The 22,529-nt window shown below is 42.2% G+C and overlaps 1 protein-coding gene and 1 non-coding gene across 10 annotated transcripts in view; one reads left to right on the top strand and one right to left on the bottom strand.

Annotated features, from left to right (window-relative positions):
- The window catches only part of LOC114251788 (sodium/hydrogen exchanger 9B2), a 31,129-nt gene extending 25,762 nt beyond the window's left edge, over nucleotides 1-5,367 (bottom strand). Inside the window, exons 1-5 of one of the 9 annotated variants that reach the window (XM_089740265.1) lie at nucleotides 5,159-5,367; nucleotides 4,413-4,470; nucleotides 2,307-2,410; nucleotides 1,313-1,550; nucleotides 300-469 (exon numbers count right to left, since the gene is read on the bottom strand). In XM_089740265.1, coding sequence (XP_089596391.1) covers nucleotides 300-469; nucleotides 1,313-1,550; nucleotides 2,307-2,410; nucleotides 4,413-4,470; nucleotides 5,159-5,180 — 592 coding nt within the window. In that variant the 5' untranslated portion in view covers nucleotides 5,181-5,367. Of the gene's footprint in view, nucleotides 1-299; nucleotides 470-1,312; nucleotides 1,563-2,306; nucleotides 2,411-4,408; nucleotides 4,471-5,158 lie in introns of all 9 variants that reach the window. The other 8 variants (XM_028186176.2, XM_089740263.1, XM_089740264.1 and 5 more) reach the window with 8 other exon arrangements.
- Nucleotides 5,368-6,076: 709 nt separating this feature from the next.
- Nucleotides 6,077-6,233, top strand: LOC114251789 (U1 spliceosomal RNA). The gene has a single exon (XR_003625119.2). It is a non-coding gene; the product is annotated as a U1 spliceosomal RNA (small nuclear RNA).
- Nucleotides 6,234-22,529: the final 16,296 nt, after the last annotated feature.

Here is a 22,529-nt window from a genome sequence, read left to right as displayed (position 1 = left end):
ATGTACAAATATGTAAGGATCTAATTCACTTCCATATTTTAATTTCCATTGTAATATAATTATTATAGATCTGTATTTCAGAATAAATTGTGAAATCCAAAATTGACGCGATCCAAATATAATATCGAACTGGTCGTTACAAAACTCAGACTCTCTCCAAAAAGAGGTTTATTTTTTATTTCCTTACTCCTTATCCTACAGGTCCAAGTCCTAATTGAATATGGAACAATTTTGGTGACGCTAAACGCCAATAAATAAAAAAGCTGTTCATTTTTGGTTATTCAAAAAGTTTTCCTTACCCCATTTCCATTGGTAGTTCAGAAGTATATGAGCGAGGAAGGCCGTGGACAAACACTCGATGATCCAGGGCAGAGTGGCCAATGAGAAAACTTTTACCGGATTATTTTTTATATATTCCCAGTTCCAGCTGAGCGGGCCCTTCGTCAAGATAATTACGGGGTAAATTCGTCTGAAAGAAAGAACGAACTGCTTTTGTTCCGCGAAGTTGTTACAGCCGATTTTTTTATCTACTTATTAATTAAGGTATCCGAATATTCTCATTTTGAAATTTCGTTGAGTTACGAAATTGTTTGTACAACTTTTTAATGAAGTACCAATTAAGATAACATTGGATTGTTGGGAAAATTTTAAACAATGATTTTTGCCACTCCGTTTAACTTGTAAAATTATGACGACATTTAGCAAAATAATCAATAGACAAAAAAACTGTTAAAGTTTTGTCCTTCTAAATTATTAATGTGCTCATTTCTGAGTCAGTTTAAGACAATTATCAACTCGTTACACTTTAAGCCCGTTTTTAGTTAAATGTGTTTTGTCTAGTTAAATCAAATTTACTTCTCTTTGTAACATAGTGTTGTGACATAGTAACAACCGTCAATTAAACAAATCATCAGTTCAGATTTGTTTTCAAATTAAATCAAAAGTTACATTTCACAGGCAGCTTTTTTATTTAAAGCTAAATTGATAATTTTGATCTAACAATAATACTTGTCTGGCAACTATAACTATTTATATGTAAAATCAACAATTTGTATTGTAGCATTAGACTAGAAAATTCTGGTTGCAGAGAGTAGTCGTAATTAGTTTTAACTAGATAAAACGCGTTACAACTAAAAACTAGGTGTTTATTGTACTAGGTGGGTGACTCACGACCAATTTCCTATTAAGTGGTCAGCGGAGCCCAGAGATATTACAATCTGACAAAAAAGTAGTATGATAAGCAGACAATTGCTCCGGCTTATTGTAAATTAATCAAGAATTAATAGAAGAACGTCTATCAAACATTTCAAACCTCAGATGAAAATCAATACTGTTTGCAGTAGAATTTTCAAGAAAATTCGTCGGTCCCAGGTTTCTGTAAAGAGCTCCCATAAATGTCATTCCAACTACGGGGTTGATTGTAGTGAATCTTTCCAAGGCATGGCCAAAGCAGTAACCGGCTATAATCACACCGGACATGTTGAATATATAGCTCCCTGGCAACACTGCATCTTTGAATAGGAACCAAGAAGTACCCCATAAGGTCAGTCCTGTAAATTAAGCTGAGTACACGTTCAAAATAGAAGCTGACACAAATCCATTTTGTAGGTCGTCTCTTAAATCGAATTCTAATCTTTAAAACATTGGATTGATTCTATAGAATATTTCTGTTTATCAATTTGAATGAACAAGATAAGCTATTAATTATAAATATAAATTATACATATATATATATATAAATTAATATTTAATTATGTAGTTATTCTTCAAGAAGAAGCTTAGTGTGTGTAAATGGAATATGCAAGTGATGTGCCGATCAGTTAAAATATTTGTGATATATGTTTTGGGGTGTCTAGGGCGATTTTTGTAGGGTCTGATTGCCGAGATGGCCGAGAGATCGTCTCAAAATCGACACCAAAAATCGAACTAGGTATATCTTCGCAAGCTGGTATACTAGTGTGTGGTAGTGAATCATAATTCACAAGCGAAACCCATCTAATATTATGCATGAAGAATTGCTTTGCTTCGACGTAGTGATTTGAAACTTTACGCGAAAGCCAGTGAAACGGTCTAAAACTCATTTTGAATCCCGGTTATACAGAATTATTTGCTATGCACCATTTTGGGGTATGAAGGCATAGTGGAGTCTACTGTCCATTGGGAACGACATATACTGCTGAACTATAACTTTACGTTAATTATTCAGAGTGGCTAACAAATAGTATGCTTGATCGATTCTATGTCGGAATGAGAATTAGATTTAAATATAGGTTCATGTATGTGTATGGTTTGTATCACAAACTCACCGCATATGAGAACTCCGATATATTGTTTCGTTTCAACAAGTGAAGGGATCGCCGATAACAATTTATTAAGAATGCTTTCCCTTCCTTTTTGTTTATCTTGTCTGCTAAAATAAACAGAATAATGTACCGACTCCCTTTTTAGAAGAACTTAATAATTGAGTTTTGTATCGTCGTGATACAGTTAAAATGAAGTCTCCGGTACATCAAAACAATTGTTTGTCTTTTAAAGGTTATGTTATGTTACGGTGACCATATTTTATGTAATACTTAAATTTAAATTATAAAAATGATGTAAGTAACCATCACTTTCCACAGGGGTCGGTTCTCGGCCCCCTCTTGTGGAATATCGGGTACGACTGGGTGCTGAGGGGCGCCCTCCTCCCGGGCCTCTGCGTTATTTGTTACGCGGACGACACGTTGGTCGTGGCCCGGGGGGATGATTTTAGGGAGTCTGCCCGTCTCGCCACAGCGGGAGTGGCCCTCGTCGTCGGAAGGATAAGGAGGCTGGGTCTCGACGTGGCGCTCAGTAAATCCGAGGCTCTGTGGTTTCACGGGCCGCGGAGGGCGCCACCAGTTGACACCCACATCGTGGTTGGAGGCGTCCGGATAGGGGTCGGGGTGCAGTTGAAGTACCTCGGCCTCGTGTTGGACAGCCGGTGGGCTTTTCGTGCTCACTTTGCGGAGCTGGTCCCCCGATTGATGGGGACGGACGGTTCTTTGAGCCGGCTGCTCCCGAATATTGGGGGACCGGATCAGGTTGTGCGCCGCCTCTACGCGGGGGTGGTGCGATCGATGGCCCTGTACGGTGCACCTGTGTGGGCTGAGCCGCGCAACCGGGCCACTATGGCTCGGTTCCTGCGCCGGCCGCAGCGCACCGTTGCCATCAGGGTCATTCGCGGATATCGCACCGTCTCCTTCGAGGCGGCGTGTGTTTTGGCGGGGACGCCGCCATGGGAGCTGGAGGCGGAGTCGCTCGCTGCCGACTATCGGTGGCGCAGCGAGCTTCGTGCTCGGGGCGTGGCGCGTCTCCCCGAAAGTGAGCTGCGGGCGCGGAAGGCCCATTCTCGGCGGTCCGTGCTCGAGTCGTGGTCGAGGCGATTGGCCAACCCCACGTGGGGGCTACGGACCGTCGAGGCGGTTTACCCGGTCTTTGATGACTGGGTGAATCGTGGCGAAGGACGTCTCACCTTTCGTCTGGTGCAGGTGCTGACCGGGCACGGATGCTTCGGGAAGTACCTGCGCCGGATAGGGGCTGAGCCGAAGACGAGGTGTCACCATTGTGGACACGACCTGGACACGGCGGAGCATACGCTCGCTGTCTGCCCCGCTTGGGAGGTGCAGCGCCGTGTCCTGGTCGCAAAGATAGGACCTGACTTGTCGCTGCCTGGCGTCGTGGCGTCGATGCTTGGCAGCGATGAGTCATGGAAGGCTATGCTCGACTTCTGTGAGTGCACCATCTCGCAGAAGGAGGCGGCGGGGCGAGTGAGGGAAAGCTCTCCTCACTACGCAGAAACCCGCCGCCGCCGAGCAGGGGGTCGGGACCGGGGTCGTATCCGTGACCTGGCCCCCTAAGAGCTAGGGGTCCCACCCGTTTTGTGCGGGGAGGGACCCAGACGTGGGGTGGCGTGCTCTGCACGCTCACCCTCAATAGGAAGCCGGGTGATGGTAGACCGCGTTCCCCCGACCGCTCTGGGGGAAGGTGTAACGCGGCGCCATCAAAGCGGGCTCTCGGCCCGCTGAACGAGGGAACCGGTGGTCGTGTCGCTGGCGGCCACCGGTCCGGCGTCCGTGGGACGGTGGGATGGATGTAATGTGCTCTGCGTCAACCCTGTCCCGCCGTTTCAATAGCCCCGACTGGGCTCCGGCCCGGTCCGAGGTAGGGCGCCGGTTGTGAGCGGCAGGAGTTTTTAGTGAGGTTCAACTCCCACATACCCCACCTGCCGCGTGGGTGGGGATCCGGCGATTTTCTCCTGTGGAAAAAAAAAAAAAAAAAAAAAGTAACCATCACTTACCATCACAAAAAAAATTTACTTCTTGGCGCTTATAACATTATTAATAAAGTATTTTTAATTAACTTATTTAAGATAAGATAGAATACTTACTCACGTTTTGAAGCCGATTTCGAAAGTGGTGGCCTTGTTCTGTCTTATATTGTCATTTTGATCTGAAATTATTATTAAATTCATTACAACGATTACATGAACACCCTCGACGTTTTCTCCATTAGACTAATAACTAATTGCTGTCACTAAAAGTAACCATAACGAAATGTATATACATTGTTTTCGTTCATTAGTTTTTGTAGTCATAAACATTTTATTGCAAAAAAAAACTACATCCGACAAGCACGATTTGCGTTAAGCAGCCTGTAAGATCATGTGAATTCATTCGGCATTTTCAGGAATGAAATATTAACAACGGCTTTAGAATCAAACGATTCTGGATCTTGAATGTCTCCTTGAAATCGGAAAGGATTATTGCTTTACGTTGGTAATTAGTGTGATAATGATTTACTTGGTTTGATAATACAGCGTCAGAACACGATCAATCAGCTTTATATTTTTAATTTAAACGTAGCTTTGTTGTTGATTAATATGTATAAGGAAGTAATATAATTATTGATTATAAATAGACGTCTGTTAATGTACTTAGATACTTCACTAATAAAAATCGCGCTTTTAAATTAGAACAAGCGAAGGTTTTATTTTTTAAATTATCACTGTCGGTAATTTAGGCTATTGATATTGATGAACAAAGCCTTATTGTGGAATAGTTGAGCATAAATGAGTGATAAAGTTTCGTGGATATACCCATAACATTTTTAGGGTGGAACAGAAAATTGGTGAACATACCCGTTCGATTAATATCGTTCATCTTAGTGAGACTGCTGCCACTGATTACCGCAAAATTACTAATGTCACAATTGCACTATCTCATTAACTATACTCAAATAGAGTTATTATTCCTACTACTAATATATTGAAAGTAGACGGAAAGTTTTTACTCAGACGATGATGTTTCCAATGTTTCACCCAAGCCGTTCGATCACTTTAAGCGTCCCTCTAATAATAAATACATTACAATTCAACACATGCGCACTCAACTCAGTCCAATTGTCACAATGTAAGATTCATTAATCGCTGGACATTGGAACATGTCGATGTAATGTAAATGTTTCAAAGTCAACTGTGCTAGTTTGAAAATAAGCCTCGAAGAATTTATTAATAGGTGACGTGGCACCGGACGTGCTATCGTCATTACGGCTCCTGAACGACAAGGGAGCGTGATGTTTACATAACTCAACGCTTACAATTTTTTCAACAATTACTGTATTCAAGACTACATAACTTTAATTTACATTGATACGTTGAGTGCAACAGGAATGATAGGTACAAATAATTATTTCAACACAAAAGATGGATTAAAATTTTTTTTGCGCATTTTTTAACTTTATAGCGTGCTTGAATGTACTAGGATATGTACTCATTAATATTCTTAAAATGAGTATTCGTTTTTGCAAATAATAATGATCCTATACAAAAAGAAATTCCCGAATTCAAATAAATCCCAAATGATTTTTTTGGAACGAAGTTCCTTATGGGACGGTGCAGAGGGGTACCCTAACCGGGAAAAAACGTCCGTAACGTAAGATTTTTTCTATTTAGTTTGTTATCAACAGATATCGCTGCACGTAAATTCAAAAATTCCCGAATCGCGGTGACGAGATGTTACACAGTTAATAGACGTTCTCGTATATCTCTTCCTAAATCATACTTACCTGGCGTGGGGGATACCGTGATCATGCAGGTGGTTCCCCCAGGGCAAGGCTGCTCCATTGCACTGCGGAGTAGTTGAGCCTTGCGATTATTTTTATCAATAAAAAAATCAGAATAAAAAATGTATACCCGAATAATTATTTTCTTTATACCTCGAATAGAACTTAAAATTAATATTTGTATAATAAGGAACTTCGTTCCTATCCGGTGTCCCACGACACCACACACATTTTTTTAATGAAGGAAGGATTAATGGTGGCCCGGCGGGCTTTCCAGCTTCACCAAGACAGGTGTACGAGCACGGGTTCAGCCAGGAGGGGTGAGATTTGCTAACAACTGTCTGAGCGCCCCCAAAGGAGACCTCACAAATCAAGAGCAGCTGCTTCGCGAATGAATCTATTATCGAATCCGAATCGCAACCCGTTGAAAAGATCCGGCGAGAAACTCAGCTCTCTGATACATGGGTTAACGGGGTAATGTTAATGCCACAGTTATTGGATCTCATGGATCCGTAAGAACGTGTCGAGGGCGTCGACAGTGATTGGCTCCTGCATGAGCAAGATTCGAAATCGCAAATGATGCAGTTGTCATAGACAGCTACGACTCTTTTTGATTTACAATAAAGTCAGATAAATACAATTCGTTGTTTTTTTATTGCTTAGATGGGTGGACGAGCTCACGGCCCACCTGGTGTTAACTGGTTACTGGAGCCCATAGACATCTACGACGTAAATGCGCCATCCACCTTGAAATATAAGTTCTAAGGTCTCAAGTATAGTTAAACGGCTGCTCAAACCAAAACGCGTTACTGCTTCAGGACAGAAATAGGCAGGGTGGCGGTACCTACCCGCGAGGAGTCAAAAGAGGTCTTACCACTAGTAATTACGCAATTTTGCGGGTTTGATTTTTATTACACAATGTTATTCTTTCACCGTGGAAGTCAATCGTGAACATTTGTTGAGTACGTATTTCATTAGAAAAATTGGTACCCGCCTGGGATTCGAACACCGGTGCATCGCTCAACACGAATGCACCGGACGTCTTATCCTTTAGGCAACGACAACTTCGAAACTTCGAACGATGGATGATAATAAAAATAAAATGTCATTCATTTTTGGTGGTTGGTTCATTGGTTAATTTTTTTCGGTGCGAGATATTCTACAAATAGTGGTGTTTTTCCTTACATAGTAAACATATCATTCAAAATGGCTGGCTGCAAACACGAGGTTCGCTTAGATTTAGCTCACTTGTTGCGAGACGATCCACAGCAAAAAAGGGGCCTATCAACGCTGTTCTGTTTGGATGGGTTGTTTTTTCTATAGCTTAAAGAAATCCCATATGAGGTTGGTAAACGGTGTATACTCTAGATTCGCCGGCAAAAGGAAGTCATTCCATCGGCAAACAATAACGTACGGTCGGAAACGTCTTTTACGCTAGGCCGGCCTCAGTCGAGACAATAAACGACAAGCCTTTAAAGAGCGGGCAATTTGCGCGGTAACACCCGCCGGATACTGGGTGCTCATTAACTATGAACGTCGTCATCAAGACTCGTCTTCAGCAGAAAAAACGGCGTTTAACTGTAGCACTCTCAACGAATAAATGCTGCGGCGGAACGCTTTTGAGTCTTCACCGCTACAAAGTGCATATAAATTGCAACGTGAAATTGAAATACGGATATGAAAAGAGTAAAGTTTTGAAAGGCAAGTCGGGGGCAGTTCACTTTAGAAATCTCAAAGTCTTTCTCTAGTATGGGTATGATTGAAATGTGAAATTGCAAGCATGGAAATAGCTCTGATATTTGTATAGAAACGCTTGTAAATAAGGATACATATTTATGATTGATTTTATTGCCATATATGTTTTACTTTTACGGTTCATTTTCAGAATATTATGTTCTGTACCTATTTATAATTTTATCATAATTATCGCCCAATTAGCCTCCGCATGTCTCTAGGCAAGCTGTATGAGCGTCTGCTCCACAAACGCCTCAGATACTTCGTCTCATCCAAGGGCAATCACTCATGCATTCAATAGGTGCGCCGCCTCACGGAGCACATTCTCGTAGGGCTTAAACGATAAAAACGGTCTACGCGGGAGCCCTTTTCTTCGACGTCGCAAAAGCGCTCGAAAGTCTGGCACAGTGGTTTGATTTTCAAACTATTTAACATGGGCGGGCCGTGCCATCCCGCAAGGGTCCGTACTGTCGCCGTTCCCATTTACTTTATTTATCAACGACATTCCCCGGTCACCGCCGACCCAGTTAGGCGTTTTCGCCGACGACACAACCGTTACATGAGTAGAAACAAATCCCTAATCGCGAGTAAACTTCAGAGCGCAGCCGTAGCTAGCACGTAGTAGCCGTGCTTCGATACCGCTATGCGTCATGATAATCGCCTTATCGTTGCCGCCACCGACTATTCCCCGAATCCTGATCCAGTAACGGTCGACGCTGTAGACACATTCTTACGAAGCCATCAGGTCCAGTAGCCCTTTTAGACGCCTTAAGCTATGACACTAGGAGCAGGCTTAGGGACCCCGTTAACCGTGCTCGTAGAAATCAGCAAAGAGTTCGACATGCAACCTAACATCAGCCCGCGGAGATTCTCGTCGGATCTTCTCAGCGGGTTGCGATTCCAGTCTGGTGGTAGATTCACTAACGAAGCAGCTACTCTTTAGTTGATAGGTCTTCTTTGGAGGCGCTCAAGCAACTGTTTGCATCTCACCCCTGCTTGCTAAACGAAAACTCGCCCACCTGACCTGGTGAAATTGGGCCTCCAGGCCACCAGCAATCTAGGCAATCAATTATATAAAAAACTTGTTTTTTTAAAGTGACTTCGCGTGCAGTAATATTTTTTTTTTCTTTTCTTCCTGAAAAGCAGCAATGAAATATTTCGTATGGAATTGTGATTTATAGAATTCTACTAATATCTATTATATTACTAAATATCAAAAATCAATATAAGATTGTACCATACAAATAAAATCAGACAAAAAACATACAACAGTTTTCTTGAATAGGAAGCACACATTCTGATTTTTACTCGAGGATTTATGATCGAATAACAAGATTAAGGATTATATTGTGATTGTAAATCTAACAAATAAAACGAAAGGGTGAGAAAGAGAAAATAAGAGAGATAGTTTTATTCAAAATCTGTCACTTTAATGTGATATTCTGAAATATAAACACAGAAAAAAGGCGGATTTTATGTTAAATTTTTAATAACCTTCCAGTCCAAATCAAACTTGCAATTAAAGCTTATTAGGCAATTAAAGGCCACGTTTCAGTGGAAGCTGAAATTAAAATCTAGAACTGTTATATGATACAAAAAATTATAAACTGTGAATAAGTTTATACATTGGGTTACATTGCTACTTCACGAAAGATGAATATACAGAAACGACAAATGTAGAGAAGATACAGTCTATTTCTTGAGTGGTATAATATTTAAACATTGGAAGAGAAGTAAATGTTATATTTCACTACTATTCTCACACATCAGATAACATAGATAAATAAATGACAATTAATTGACGTTCGAGGCTCATTGTGTCATCGATACCTTTGCTTTTCAATGCGGGCACTCAAAATAATACGTTATTGAAACGATTAAATTGATTACGCTTAGAATGTCAAACAAAACTTGTTTTCAGCTTGTATTAAGATTATACTATTATATTAAGTTCGTATACTATATACGTTCCGTATACCTCGATTGCCTTGCACCATGTTTACGATAACCAACGCAATCTGTCTGTTTAGTATGTTTCTTGTAAAAAGCGATTTAAGAATGAACCGGAGTCTGACTTTTCTCTGAGTATTTTTAAAAGCGTACTGCGATCTCTGACGGGCGGCGGCTCTGACGGGCGGCTTATAGTAACTGGCAGTCATTGGATATTGTAATTACTCTCGCAAGGCGGTCATTCGTTCCGGTTTAGACAGTGAGACAGCTGTTATACAAGACAGTTGAGAGTTCCACTTAATGTCTCAAGATAACGACATTTCCGTTATGACGTCTATGGACTTAACCACTTAACATCAGGTGAAGAGTCAGTTCGTTAACCTCTTTCCGCAATATGTAAACAAACGCAAATTAATATTACTTTTAAATCATTGGTGACATCGGTAATTTTTAAAGGTCTGGTGTCAATCTAAGCTATAATCGAATAAGGTATTTTGATTAAGAGTATTGAAAGTACTTATTTATGTTCACAGGAAAATGTCTGCTTTGATAATGTGGAACGATAAAAAAACATGATTAAATTTAACTCAATGAATATTCCCTCTTTGTGTACGATGCGGTTTGAGCTGGCGTCAGGTGTACCAAAACAAAATGTAAATAATCATAATTAAATTAATCTTCTCGGAAATTGTGTATTCATTAAATTTAGCGAATTACACATAACTCGTTGAGCATTATTTATTCATCGTAATAAATGTTACTTGTTTGAATTTAGATAATGCGCATTTTTAAGCGTTTTTTTTAATTTATTTTCCTATATTGGAAACTCATCCATACATACAACATACAAAAAATATATATATATGTCGTGGATAACGACTTTTAGTTGTCGTGGATAACGACTTTTAGTAATATTAAGACGGTGGTTTTGATTATTATTTTAAATGATGAAATGTTGTTTTGATAAATATCACAAAATGAAGGGTAGACTCCGTAACGCCACAGTATAAAATGGCGGTACGTGGACAGAGTCGTGGCATTCGTGTCAGACAGTGATTCCGTCCGTCTCAGCAGTGAGTCTCTGACAGTCAGTCAGTCAGTCAGTCGGTCTGTCGGTATGTGCAACGAAACTGTCGGTTTATTCTGTCATTGTGAAAGTTGTGTGTGTTAAGTTTCAATAATTATTATTCAAAAGGTTTTATTGACTATTTATAAACTGTGTTCAACCAAATACGAGTAATGACGAAACTACCACTCAGCCATCCCTGACGTGTGCCAACATATATATTTATTGCCATGATGGGTGGGCGAGCTCACAACTCACCTGGTGTTAAGTGGTTACTGGAGCCCATATACATCTACAACGTAAATGCGCCACACACCTTGAGATATAATTTCTAAGGTCTCGAATATAGTTACAACGGCTGCCCCACACTTCAAACCGAAACACATTACTGCTTCACGGCAGAAATAGGCAGGGTGGCGGTACCTACCCGTGCGGATTCACAAGAGGTCCTATCACCAATATTAGAATATATAAATTGCTTGGAATCGGAATAATCATTCATAGATAAATATCTAGAAATGCAGCAATTTTGTAGAAGCCCGGAGAGTATTATAAAGTATATTGTAGTTGTCAATTGCATTCTTAACTATTATTATTATTTTTTCCTACCAAAGCTGGTAGCTTTGAGAGGCTATACCAGCGTAACCTAACGTTCTCGGGGCTCTAACCTGGGGGCGTTGCTAACACTAGCTCTAGCAAGAGCAGTGCTTCGCAGAATCTACCACCGACTCGGAGACGCGACCCACTAATAAGACCCGGGGAAATTCAGTGGGTTAAGTCTATGAGTTAGTTTACTCTCCGAATCCATCGTCGAAAGCGACAGGCTCGACGAGAATGGTGACCAGTGCTTGAGGTACCTAAAAGCACTACTCTTAATTATAATAGTGATTAAAATATTATCTGTAAAATAAGAATTTTTTATTTTATTTTAAAAAATTTAAAAAACGTGACATTTTTCAAACTTTTTAAATTTAAAGCATCGTTTGATATATTTAAAAACGATGCCTCCAATGAAAACTACGCTAACTCCAAATTCGTAGGTTTACAGGAGGAGCGTTTAAACGAAAAAAGTTGATAAAATCTTTATTATTGCAGATATATTTATGGTTTTTTTTTATGTAACTGATTTACTCTTGCTTCGAACCCCATTAATAATGATTTGTAATACTTTTAATAATAGTGAAGCGATTTGCGTGAAAAACGAAAATTTCAAAATTTTGAGTTAGATTAGTCTTCATTGGAGGCATCGAAAAAAAAAACTATTCGAATGAATTCGAAATTACTGTTACATTTTGTGACTTCAATTTATCGAGCAGATTTTTCCAATGAAAGCCGACGTGATGGAAACGAGAGGCCACAAAGATCAACCAAACGTCACATGTGGCGAAACGTGGAAAACCTGATGCACCTGTAATTGGCGGCTTCCACCTGGGACCGAAATGCTATTTCGAATTCCTGTTATTTTATTTTTAGGAAACGGAACTCGATGATATAACAACATTTTTAGATTTGTGTAATTTTGTGTTCGATTCGTGGACTAAATTAAATTACTTTTTAGATTTATTGTCATGTTACTTTACAACATAAAGCTCTTTATTTTTTTGTTTGTAAATTAAATATGGCCACTTAAACTATACTATTCAAAACATATTTTCCAACTGCCCATTTAAAAATACGCCTTTTGATTTAACGCCACATTTTATATACATGTTAATTAACATAAACAATTAATTTGTCTACAGTTTACTGACTAAAACAAACTGCAACGGTTTTGACCTAGACAATCACCACCTCATTTGTTCCCGCACTGATGTCTAAAGACTCCGTAACCATTTAGCAGTGAACTGAGGGTGAGCTGTTAACTTGTACCCATCTATGCATTAAAAAAAAGTAATAAAACGTTTGAAATTCTCCGCTCATACTTAGGTCACGGATGAAGTATTCCCGAAATCAATAACTATTCATACACCACGCTCGTTTGCTTGTGTAAACATTATCCGAATTCGGTACGAGATCGCTCTGATAAATCAGAATATTCTTCGAGACGACGCGGTGTCTTTACGTGCCATGGAGAAAATCACTTACAACAAATCGATGTAAGTATAGGATGTGTTGTGAAAAATCTAAGCGAAGAGTATGTCAGACAGCTTACTTTGAAAACAATATGCTAGTGGATTTTCATTTATTTCCCTTCAATTTATTAAGAAGAGATAAATTAAATAAAATCAAATATATTTTGAAATAAATTATAAAAATATATCTAACTGAAGCATCGAGTAAAATATGTGGAAAGTAATAATTATGTTTGTCATATATTATATCCTTATTAATGGACATACGTAAATGAATATAGGCTGGATCACAGAGTTTATTATTATTCTAGAAATGCAAAAGTATTTACTAGTTCAGAGTCTTGAAATTAAAACCACGTTTCAGTGCGTCATAAATAACTGACTAGAATTTGATTGATGACTGACCTGATCTAGTAAATAAAATAGTAACCGCTTCACTTATCTTTTAACGTACCTTGACATTGAAATAATATTTTGCATGAGAAAATTATAATCAAACTGTGATGTGTGTGTGTGTGTGTTTTATCACTGGTGGTAGGACCTCTTGTGAGTCCGCACGGGTAGGTTTTTTTTTATTGCTTAGATGGGTGGACGAGCTCCACCACAGTAACCACTTAACACCAGGTGGGCTGTGAGCTCGTCCACTCATCGAAGCAATAAAAAAAATTTGTAAATAATTAGTTAGGAAAATAAAAATTTTTATTCACAAACAGACAAATATTTTTCATTTGAGTATACTCCAGTAAAGGTTTTAGCGATTTATAGTATGCGCTCCACATTGTTGTTAGAATGTTGTTGTCTTGCACGTTTGTATAATTAAAACTACTTTCATGGCTTAATCTCGCGTTTTTGTCGTCATTATACATTATTTGCAACATTTCTAAAACTATACGGTTTTTGTAGTCACTTCACGGATGACCAACATTTTTACGTTTTCTTTGTTTAGAAATAGTATAATGGAAAATGGACAGGAAAAAATACGAAATTTAACCGTACAATTAATTTTTTTTTTTTTTTTTTTCCTGCCTATGCTGATAGCCTTGAGAGGCTATTTCAGCTTCGCCCTAACGTTAGTAGGTGAGCTCGCGGGGCTCAACCGGAGAGTTGCTAACACTGACCCTAGCAAGAGCAGTGCTTCGCAGAATCTACCACCGGATCGGAAACGCGACCCACTGAGAAGATCCGGCGAGAAACTCAGTGGGCTGTGTCTATGGGTTAGTTCGCTCGTCGAACCCTTCGTCGCAAGCGACGGGTTCGACGAGGACGGTGACCGGTGCTTGTGGTGCCTAAAAGCACCGTTAATGGATCAGGAGGATCCGTAATGACGTGCTTTGGGCGACGTCGACGGTTTACCATTCGGTCTACTGGGTCGGGTATGTAATTTCCAGCGGCTACGATGAGAGGGTTCTCATGTCGTGCCGCCTTCTCAAAATGGCGCAGCGATGCCGACTGTAGATACTTACTAAGAGAGTCGAGCTCCAGGTCGTCGTGGAGATCCACATTCCTAAGGAACCAAGGCGCTCCGATGGCTATCCTGCAGAATCGTGATTGAATAACCTGAAGGGATTTCAAGTGGGTGCGGGCTGCGTGAGCGAACACTACGCTTGCATACGTCATGACGGGGCGTATACAAGTTTTGTAGAGAGTTACCTTATTACGGAGGGACAGTTTGCTTCGACTACAAAGCATTGGATAGAGTCGTCCTAGAATAAACGCGGCGCGGTCGCGTACCGTTTTTATATGGGGACGGAATGTCATCCCTCTGTCGAGGGTGACGCCTAGATATTTGACCTTCGAGACCCACGGTATGGGCTGGCCAAAGAGAGTGATGGGACTAACGGCGGAGGTGTTTGCGCGCCTACTACGGAGTGGGATGCTCGAAGTGATGTTCGGAGGGCGACCCCTTTTGAAGAGCACCGCTGTGCTTTTCGTGGGGTTGATGTCTATTCGCCACTTCCGGAACCACTGTCCCATGGTGGCTACTGCGATCTGGAGTCGCCGATGAAGCAGCGACATCTTCCTACACGAGTAGTAGATAGCCGTGTCATCGGCGAAGAGCGCTAGATGGGTCTCCGGAGACCGGGGTATATCATTGATATACAAACTAAATAATAACGGGGAGAGCGCGGAGCCTTGCGGGACTCCGGCAGTCAGTTGACGGGGACGAGAACGAGTTCCCTCTACTCGATATCGAAACGAACGGTTCGACAAGAAGTCTCGTATGATGAGCACGAGTCTGTCTGGCACTCCCATGTTGTACAGTTTGTAAATTAAACCGTTGTGCCAGACTTTGTCGAACGCCTTCGCGATGTCGAAGAAGAGGGCGCCGGTCGGGATTTGTTTACGCCTATTTAGTCCTATCAGAATGTGCTCAGTGAGGCGGTGCACTTGTTGTACGCACGAGTGTTTAGAGCGGAATCCGAACTGTTCGTCTATGAGAATTTTGTTCGCGGTAACAAAATCCCAGAGGCGTTTCCTAAGGAGCCGTTCGTAAATTTTTCCTATCGTCGGGAGAAGACTAATCGGACGGTAACTAGAAGTTTCGTTTCTCGGTTTGCCCGGCTTATGTATACCGATAACGTCCGCTTCTTTCCACACCGCGGGAAAGATGCAGTGCGTCATAGCGGCATTTAAAATTGTAGCCAACATTGCTATCAGTTGGACTGGTAAAAGTTTTAGCGCGCGGTTGCGGATGCCGTCGGAGCCGGGTGCCTTCCTAGGTTGTAGGTTGTGGATCGCGTCTCTAACTTCGTCAGTGGTAATGGGGGGTAACGCGTCCGAGGGCGGCAGGGAAGCTCTGCGCTCGACCTCCCTGTCGACTAACTCGGTGTGTTCGGGGTCCGCGTGTTGAGTACTGGTGGTGCACTGCTCTTGCAGTGCATCGGCCAGCAGCTCAGCCTTGTCATCGTCATCGAATGCCGGTGGTTGGCCTGAAGGGCGTACGAGGGGAGGCATAGTAGCGGTAGTTTCGGATTTGAGAGTCCTAGCTAGTCGCCAGTATGCTTGGTGGGAGGGCGCGAGTTGTTCTAAATAACTATGCCAATTATCGTTACGCGCGTCGCTTAAGCGGGAGTGGACTTCGCGTTGTAGACGACGCATCCGAATCCGGTTTGAATGCGTGGGAAGACGATCGTAGGCCCGGATTGCCGCGTTCCTAACTCTTAAGAGATTCCTAAGATCGGGGGACAGTCTGATGCGGTGGAAGCTGTCCTCCACATCGACTTCTTTTGAAGATCTAATGATCGCGGAAGAGATGTGATCGGTAATGATGTTTATGGATTCGACGGTGTCCTCGGGGGATAGATTCGAATCCGGGCCGTAAGGGAGGATTGGCGGAGCGGCTTCGGCTAGGCACGTGCCCAGCTTATTCCAATCCACCATGGTCCTCGTAACAGTGACTGGGTTGTGAGGGCGACCGAGCTGCATAACGACAGGTCGGTGGTCTGAGTCGAGCTCTGACAGTGCTTCGATGGAACGCAAGCGCAGAGTTACGTTCCTAAGCAATGCCAGGTCTATAGTGCTCGGACGGAGCGCGATGTTATACGGATAACATGTTGGAGTTGGGGGACCGATTACTTCAAAGGTGAGGTCGTCTATAAACGCGTCGAGACGCCTACCATTAACGTTTGTACGATGGCAGTTCCACCTAGTGTGGTGGCAATTTAAATCGCCTGCCAGGATGACAGAGTCTCCCATGCCGAACAGTGACTCGATGTCACTGCTCAGAAGGGGCTTGTCCGGGGGGAGATAAACGGATGCGATGACGATCGGCTGGTGTCCCGTCAGCGAGATACGGCACACTGACGCCTCGATATGTGAGAGCGAGGGAGTATCGAGAGGGACAACGTGCAGGGCCCGCCTATAGTAAATGGCAGTCCCGCCTTTGGAGGCGGTGAGTCTGTCATTCCTAACCATGACGTAATTCGCGACTTTCGGGTCGCGACGCGAGGGCTTCAGACAGGTTTCCTGCACTAATAGAATATCTACAAGATTATCGCGGAGGAATTCAAAAATTTGATCGCGTTGCCGCGCGAGTCCGTTAGCATTGTAGAATGCTAACGTAAGGGAATACGGTTTTTCTCTACCTTTTTGCGCCATTGATTACCGGTAAAGATTTTTATAAAGTGCGGGACACGGACTCGTATACGTCCATGTGATCGAACGCGGCCGCGAGTCTCTGTTCGGGGGTTACCGACCTACGTATCGCGTCTGCGAACGATCGCAGACGGTCGAAGTTAACAGCGGTGACGAAGTCGCGCACGAGCGCGAAGTCGTTGACGGCAGAGGGTTGCGGGGGGCGGAACGCGGGCGCGGGGCGAGGTGCGAGCAGGGGCTGGGGCGCGGGGCGTGTTACGAGCGGGGGCGGGGGTGCGGTTTGCGTTCCCGCCTTCGTATACGGCAGCGGTTTTTTCCACGCCGAGACCGTGGGAACTGCAGCCGGCACGAAGGCGGGTTTCGGCACTGAAGGCGCCGAAGTCTTTGGGCCGACGGTTCGGGGGGCTGGGTGGGTCGGACGTTTACGCGGAGCCCTAGGACATCCACGGTAGTTCGCGGGGTGCCCTTGCTTAAGGCATAGGACACAGCTTGGAGGTTCGGTCGCGGTTTCCCTAACTCGCGAGCAATCTAATGTGGCGTGATCGCCGAGGCACTTTACGCAGCGGGGGCGCGCGTGGCAATTACGAGCCGAGTGGCCGTAAAGCTGGCATCTGTAGCACTGCCCGGGAGTGCCACGTCTATGGGGGGCTTCGATTGAGATCCCGGATAGGCCGCAGATTGTCGTGAGACATGCGATCTTCTTTTTGGCCTCCGGGGTGGGTTCTAGCGCTACTAGAATCATGTTGTAGGGCTGCTTGCCCCGCCCACTGTGCATCCGGTGCACACTAACTAGCGGGAGGGACTGAGCGGTCAGATCCTCCTTAATGTACTCGATATCTAGCTCTTTTGGGACTCCGCGTATTACTACGCGGAGCTCGCGGTCCTCCTGAAGAGCATAGGTGTGAAAACCTATGTTCTCCTTTCGGAGGTATGAAGAGAGGGCCCTATGGTCGCCCGGCGTTGCGACCTTTATCTGAATCGCGTACGCGCGTAACGTTGCGCATGGGTATAATTAATTTTATTTGCCTGAAGGGCCTGGGAAACGCGGTTCCACGCAGTTTTTTCCTGGAGAATCAGCGGGGGCGGGGCAGCTACTTTAGGAGCGGGCGCGGGTTTGGGACGCGGCGGTGGGGTTACACGGCGAGCGGAGTCCGACTCCGGTGTCACGACTACCTGCGGGCGGGAGGCGGTCGCGGATTTAGTCTGCTTCGTCGTGGAGCTCCGGGACTCCACGGCGCGAGTACGCTTTTTACCGCGCGTTACGGTTTGGAACCCATCCGAAGTTCCAGGCTGAGGGCTTGACGCGGATTCGAAATCCATCTCCGATTCGGTATCGGAGCCTGAACTCGAAACGATCGAGGTCGCGATGGACGAAACGCGCGATGACGTAGTCGACGCGGGCGCGGGGGTGGGGGTAGCGTTAGGCGCTATGTGAGCCGCATCGTGGGAACGTGCGCTCGAACTTGACGCGGCGGCGGGGGGCGCGCGGCGTGCCTCCGAGGCACGTTTGAGATACGCGGCGACGGACGCGGGGGGGGAAGGATTGCCACGAGAGGCCCTAAACTCGAGATACTCGGCCCTAATTGACGGGTACCTATCCCGAAGGAACCCGACAATGTCACTGACACTTTCACTTTCACTTTCCATGCTTCGGTCTTCTTGCCCGGGGGGGGCGGCCCCGGGACTTTTGTTGAACTCGCCGAAAGGCGAGGCCCCGGATAGGATTTGTAACCCCCCTGTGCTGCAGGACAGCAAGGAGCAGGGGGGGGGAATGCCTATGCCGTGAAAACGGCAATCGGCGGGGAAAAGGAAAGGAACCCGCTCGGGCTGTATAATGCTACAGCAGGCAGAATCGCGAGCGGGGGTCTAGTCTTGAAAAAGACTGTTGTTTTGGGAAGGGTTAGGAAATCGCTAGCCTGTGAGTGCCACAGGAAGCCTGATCGTAGCGATTGGTTTTGCCTTGAAAAAGACAGTTGGTAAAGGGTGGGTTCGCGGTTACAACACTTTAGCGCACAAAAATGGACTCCGATACGCAGATCGCAAGCAACCAACGGATCGGAACGTCCGCACTACCGAATTGTAAGCACGATGTATTCACGGTCACTACACTGTCGAGCACAGCTGTGAGTTCAGAGACGCAGCTCGCAAGCGGGCCACGGATCGGAAAGCACGTCCGCGCACGACCGAGTCGTGAGCGAGAATGAGTACAATTAAATCTTTTGTTTACGAAATTATAATTTGCGTAATTACTGGTGGTAGGACCTCTTGTGAGTCCGCGCGGATAGGTTCCACCACCCTGCCTATTTATGCCGTGAAGCAGTAATGCGTTTCGGTTTGAAGGGTGGGGCAGCCGTTGTAACTATACTGAGATCTTAGAACTTATATGGCACATTTACGTTGTAGATGTCCATGGGCACCAGTAACCACTTAACATCAGGTGGGCTGTGAGCTTGTCCAAGCATCTAAGCAATAAAAATAATAATAAAAAAACTACTTGCGGGAGCCAAAAGAAATATTGAAAATTTGTCGGAGTATGTAATTGTCCATCTCAATATAGGATATAACATAGCGATTTAATACATTCTGTTTGAAATAAGGTTTTGCAACATTTTTTAAATGATAAATGTTTAAAACATGTTTATAAATAAATACTTGTATAAAAAACAAAAAAAATATTGTAAGCGGGCTGAACTAAGAAGTAGAAAATTTTCTTTTAATATAAATAAAATGGTTATTATGAATTAAAAAAAAGCATTTCATTTTAGAAACCCGTGGGGTGCTTTTAAAAATATTATGTTTTATAATGAATGATAAATATATTAAATGATTATCAGTCCTATGCTAGAGTGTGCCAAGTTTCAAATCAGTCCGACGTTTGAAAAGCCACATTCAAAGATTCTTTTACATAGGTACATACAAAGCTAATAAAAGCGTATTATAATAGACAATATCCTTTAATATTTATTATATTAGTCCCTTAATAAGCCATTTTAAATGGTATTTAGGACGTTCATTTTTTGAGTTAAATACGTTATTACGAGAAGCTTCCAGGCCTATAAAGTACCAGTGTCTCGGTGTGAAAGTTTTTTTCTTCCGAATATTTGCGAATATAAAATTTTTATAAGTTCAAATTGTATTTTTATTTAAAAAAAATAGTAATATATAAGTGAACAACGTTTAGAAAGCTACCGACCATGAAATGTCATTTCAAATAATATCTCAAAGGCAAACATGCATCAGGGACAAAAGAAATGTTATAATAATAAGTAACTAAAAAATAATAAAAATAATAATAACATTTGTTTCGTAGCTGGAAAAATAAATATTTAGCTCACATGAGGACACTGCACTGCGGTATTTCTAAGTGGAAACCACAAACTTTAATGTGTGAAAGCGGCCTTCAAGTCTAAGAACAGTTCCAGTTAGCTTTAGTTCTTTAGAACAATGTACTTGTGTGAATTTAATGGTTCAATCTTAACAACATAAATATAGACCAGTGTCCTTGGTAGTTTATGAGTTTTAATCTCAGGAAAATAAAATTTATTTATTTTATTTACATTTATTTATTTATTTATGTACACACAAAAAATAAGACATAGTACAGAGTAATAGGAAAATTATGTACAAAGGCACTGCTTATTTCTTTAAGAAATCTCTTACAGCAGACCTGCGACAGGATTATGAGAGTAATAATTAAAAGTGATGAGCAATACCGTCTTTACCATAAGAGCACACGGGGCCCGTGCCCAGTGCCCCCATTCTCTGGGGGCCCCGAAAGACCGACAATTTATCTCACCCAAACGGGTGAGATCTGAAAACATTTTCAAAACATTTGATGATTATTATAATAGAAGATTTTGCTCATCAGAAATCCCGAAAGAAACCGTTATCGAAATCGTAACCAAAAAACCAGCAGCATTCTAATGTCATTAATGACATATTATATCATACTGTATTTGATTACCTATATATAATAAATGGTCTCAAACTCAGTAAAAAAGTGTTATTATAATTAGCTTTTTTTACTTTCCAAAAGGGCCTCAAATTCTTGTGTGCCCAAGGGCCCCATCCTAGTTTAACACGTCCCTGGTGATGAGTGTGTGTAGAACAGCTAAAATAACAAATACAACATGACAATTATAGTAATGCACATACACATAGCAAACATTGTTCAACTTGAATACAAAATATTATAAGTAACAGTAAAATTTACAAAAGTGTTCATTAGTCAATTAAATTAGACTTCAGTTTTGTTGAAGCTCTGAGGTACGATGTTCAAAATAAATTCTATAAATTATATTTGTAATTATGACAATACAATTGTAATCAGCCCGTCAGACTGATTGCTATTAAGATATTGTGAAATTTGCGTTTGTTAGAACGGGTACTGTTATTATTACCATATTGAGATTATATTTAAATTCGATCCCTAAATAGAATAGATACAAAAGACAATTAGTGCCCGGGAACAGAATTAATTTAATAAATTCGCCTTAACAGACAATTTAAATACGGTCAAATCCGAGATAATCGTTACGTTTCATTAATTTAGAAGAGAGTTCTTTGCCTCGGCGGAGCGAGCGCTTATTCCGCGTACTTACTTTTAGTTCATAAGCGAACTTCATACGGAAATGATTTTAAACTACTTCACGAAAGCGAGTTCAAAAACTCTGAGCAGCTAAAACTGTTTGAGGATTTGTAAAGAGTTGCCCCCTCGCCGCAAATTCATAGCAGATTTATTTAATAGCTCTGTTGTTTGTATTGTTTGATTTTTCGGTAAAGAATTTTGCAAAAGTTGCATTTCGCCCTATTTCCGAAGTAGGTAAGCGTGTTGAACAAACAGAAACTGTAATCGGGTTACGCACGATCGAATCAAATCGGATGGAGGTGAGATGCCAAGACGCAAAGCATAATACTTTCACATTTTCTTTTCACTTACTTTATCATGTTACAGATGCGAAAAATTTTAGGCTCCTTTCCATTATCTTGAATTCTTTCAGTTTACCGACCTTGTGTATGTTAAGAAATTTAAAACTGAGTCTCTAAATTTCACATTATCCAACAATTAATAATAATAAACAATAAATATTTTCCACCTTATAATTTAAGTCATCCTGGATATCCTATACCCACACTTTTTATTTTACATCTAAACATTTCCACGTTAAAAAAACTGCATGTCATTTTGGCATTAATTTTGATTCTGTTTCTAAATAATTTATTTCTACTTTGTAAAATAATTTTAAAGCAATCGAAATATATTTAATGTTTACTTACATGAACCTAATGAACAAAACTCTTAATAATGTAACATACTAAAATGGAAAAAAAATCGATCGCTCACGGCCGAATATGCCATGGTTGTTTATGAAGCTAGTTTTAAGACCTGAATTTGGTACCGCTATATTACGAATTCTTCTCAAAGTTTTTGGTGGCGTATTTTCAGCACGTATCGGTGGGCTCTACTATTCTGCCTTTTTCTGCGAAACATTAGTACGTTCCAATCATAAGGGTATTGAGTGAAGAGTGCT

This window comes from Bombyx mandarina, chromosome 04, assembly GCF_030267445.1.
Source record: "Bombyx mandarina strain Sakado chromosome 04, ASM3026744v2".
Lineage (NCBI taxonomy): Eukaryota > Metazoa > Arthropoda > Insecta > Lepidoptera > Bombycidae > Bombyx > Bombyx mandarina.
The sequence above is the reverse complement of the archived record's forward strand: the minus strand, read 5'-3'. Positions and strand labels throughout refer to the sequence as shown.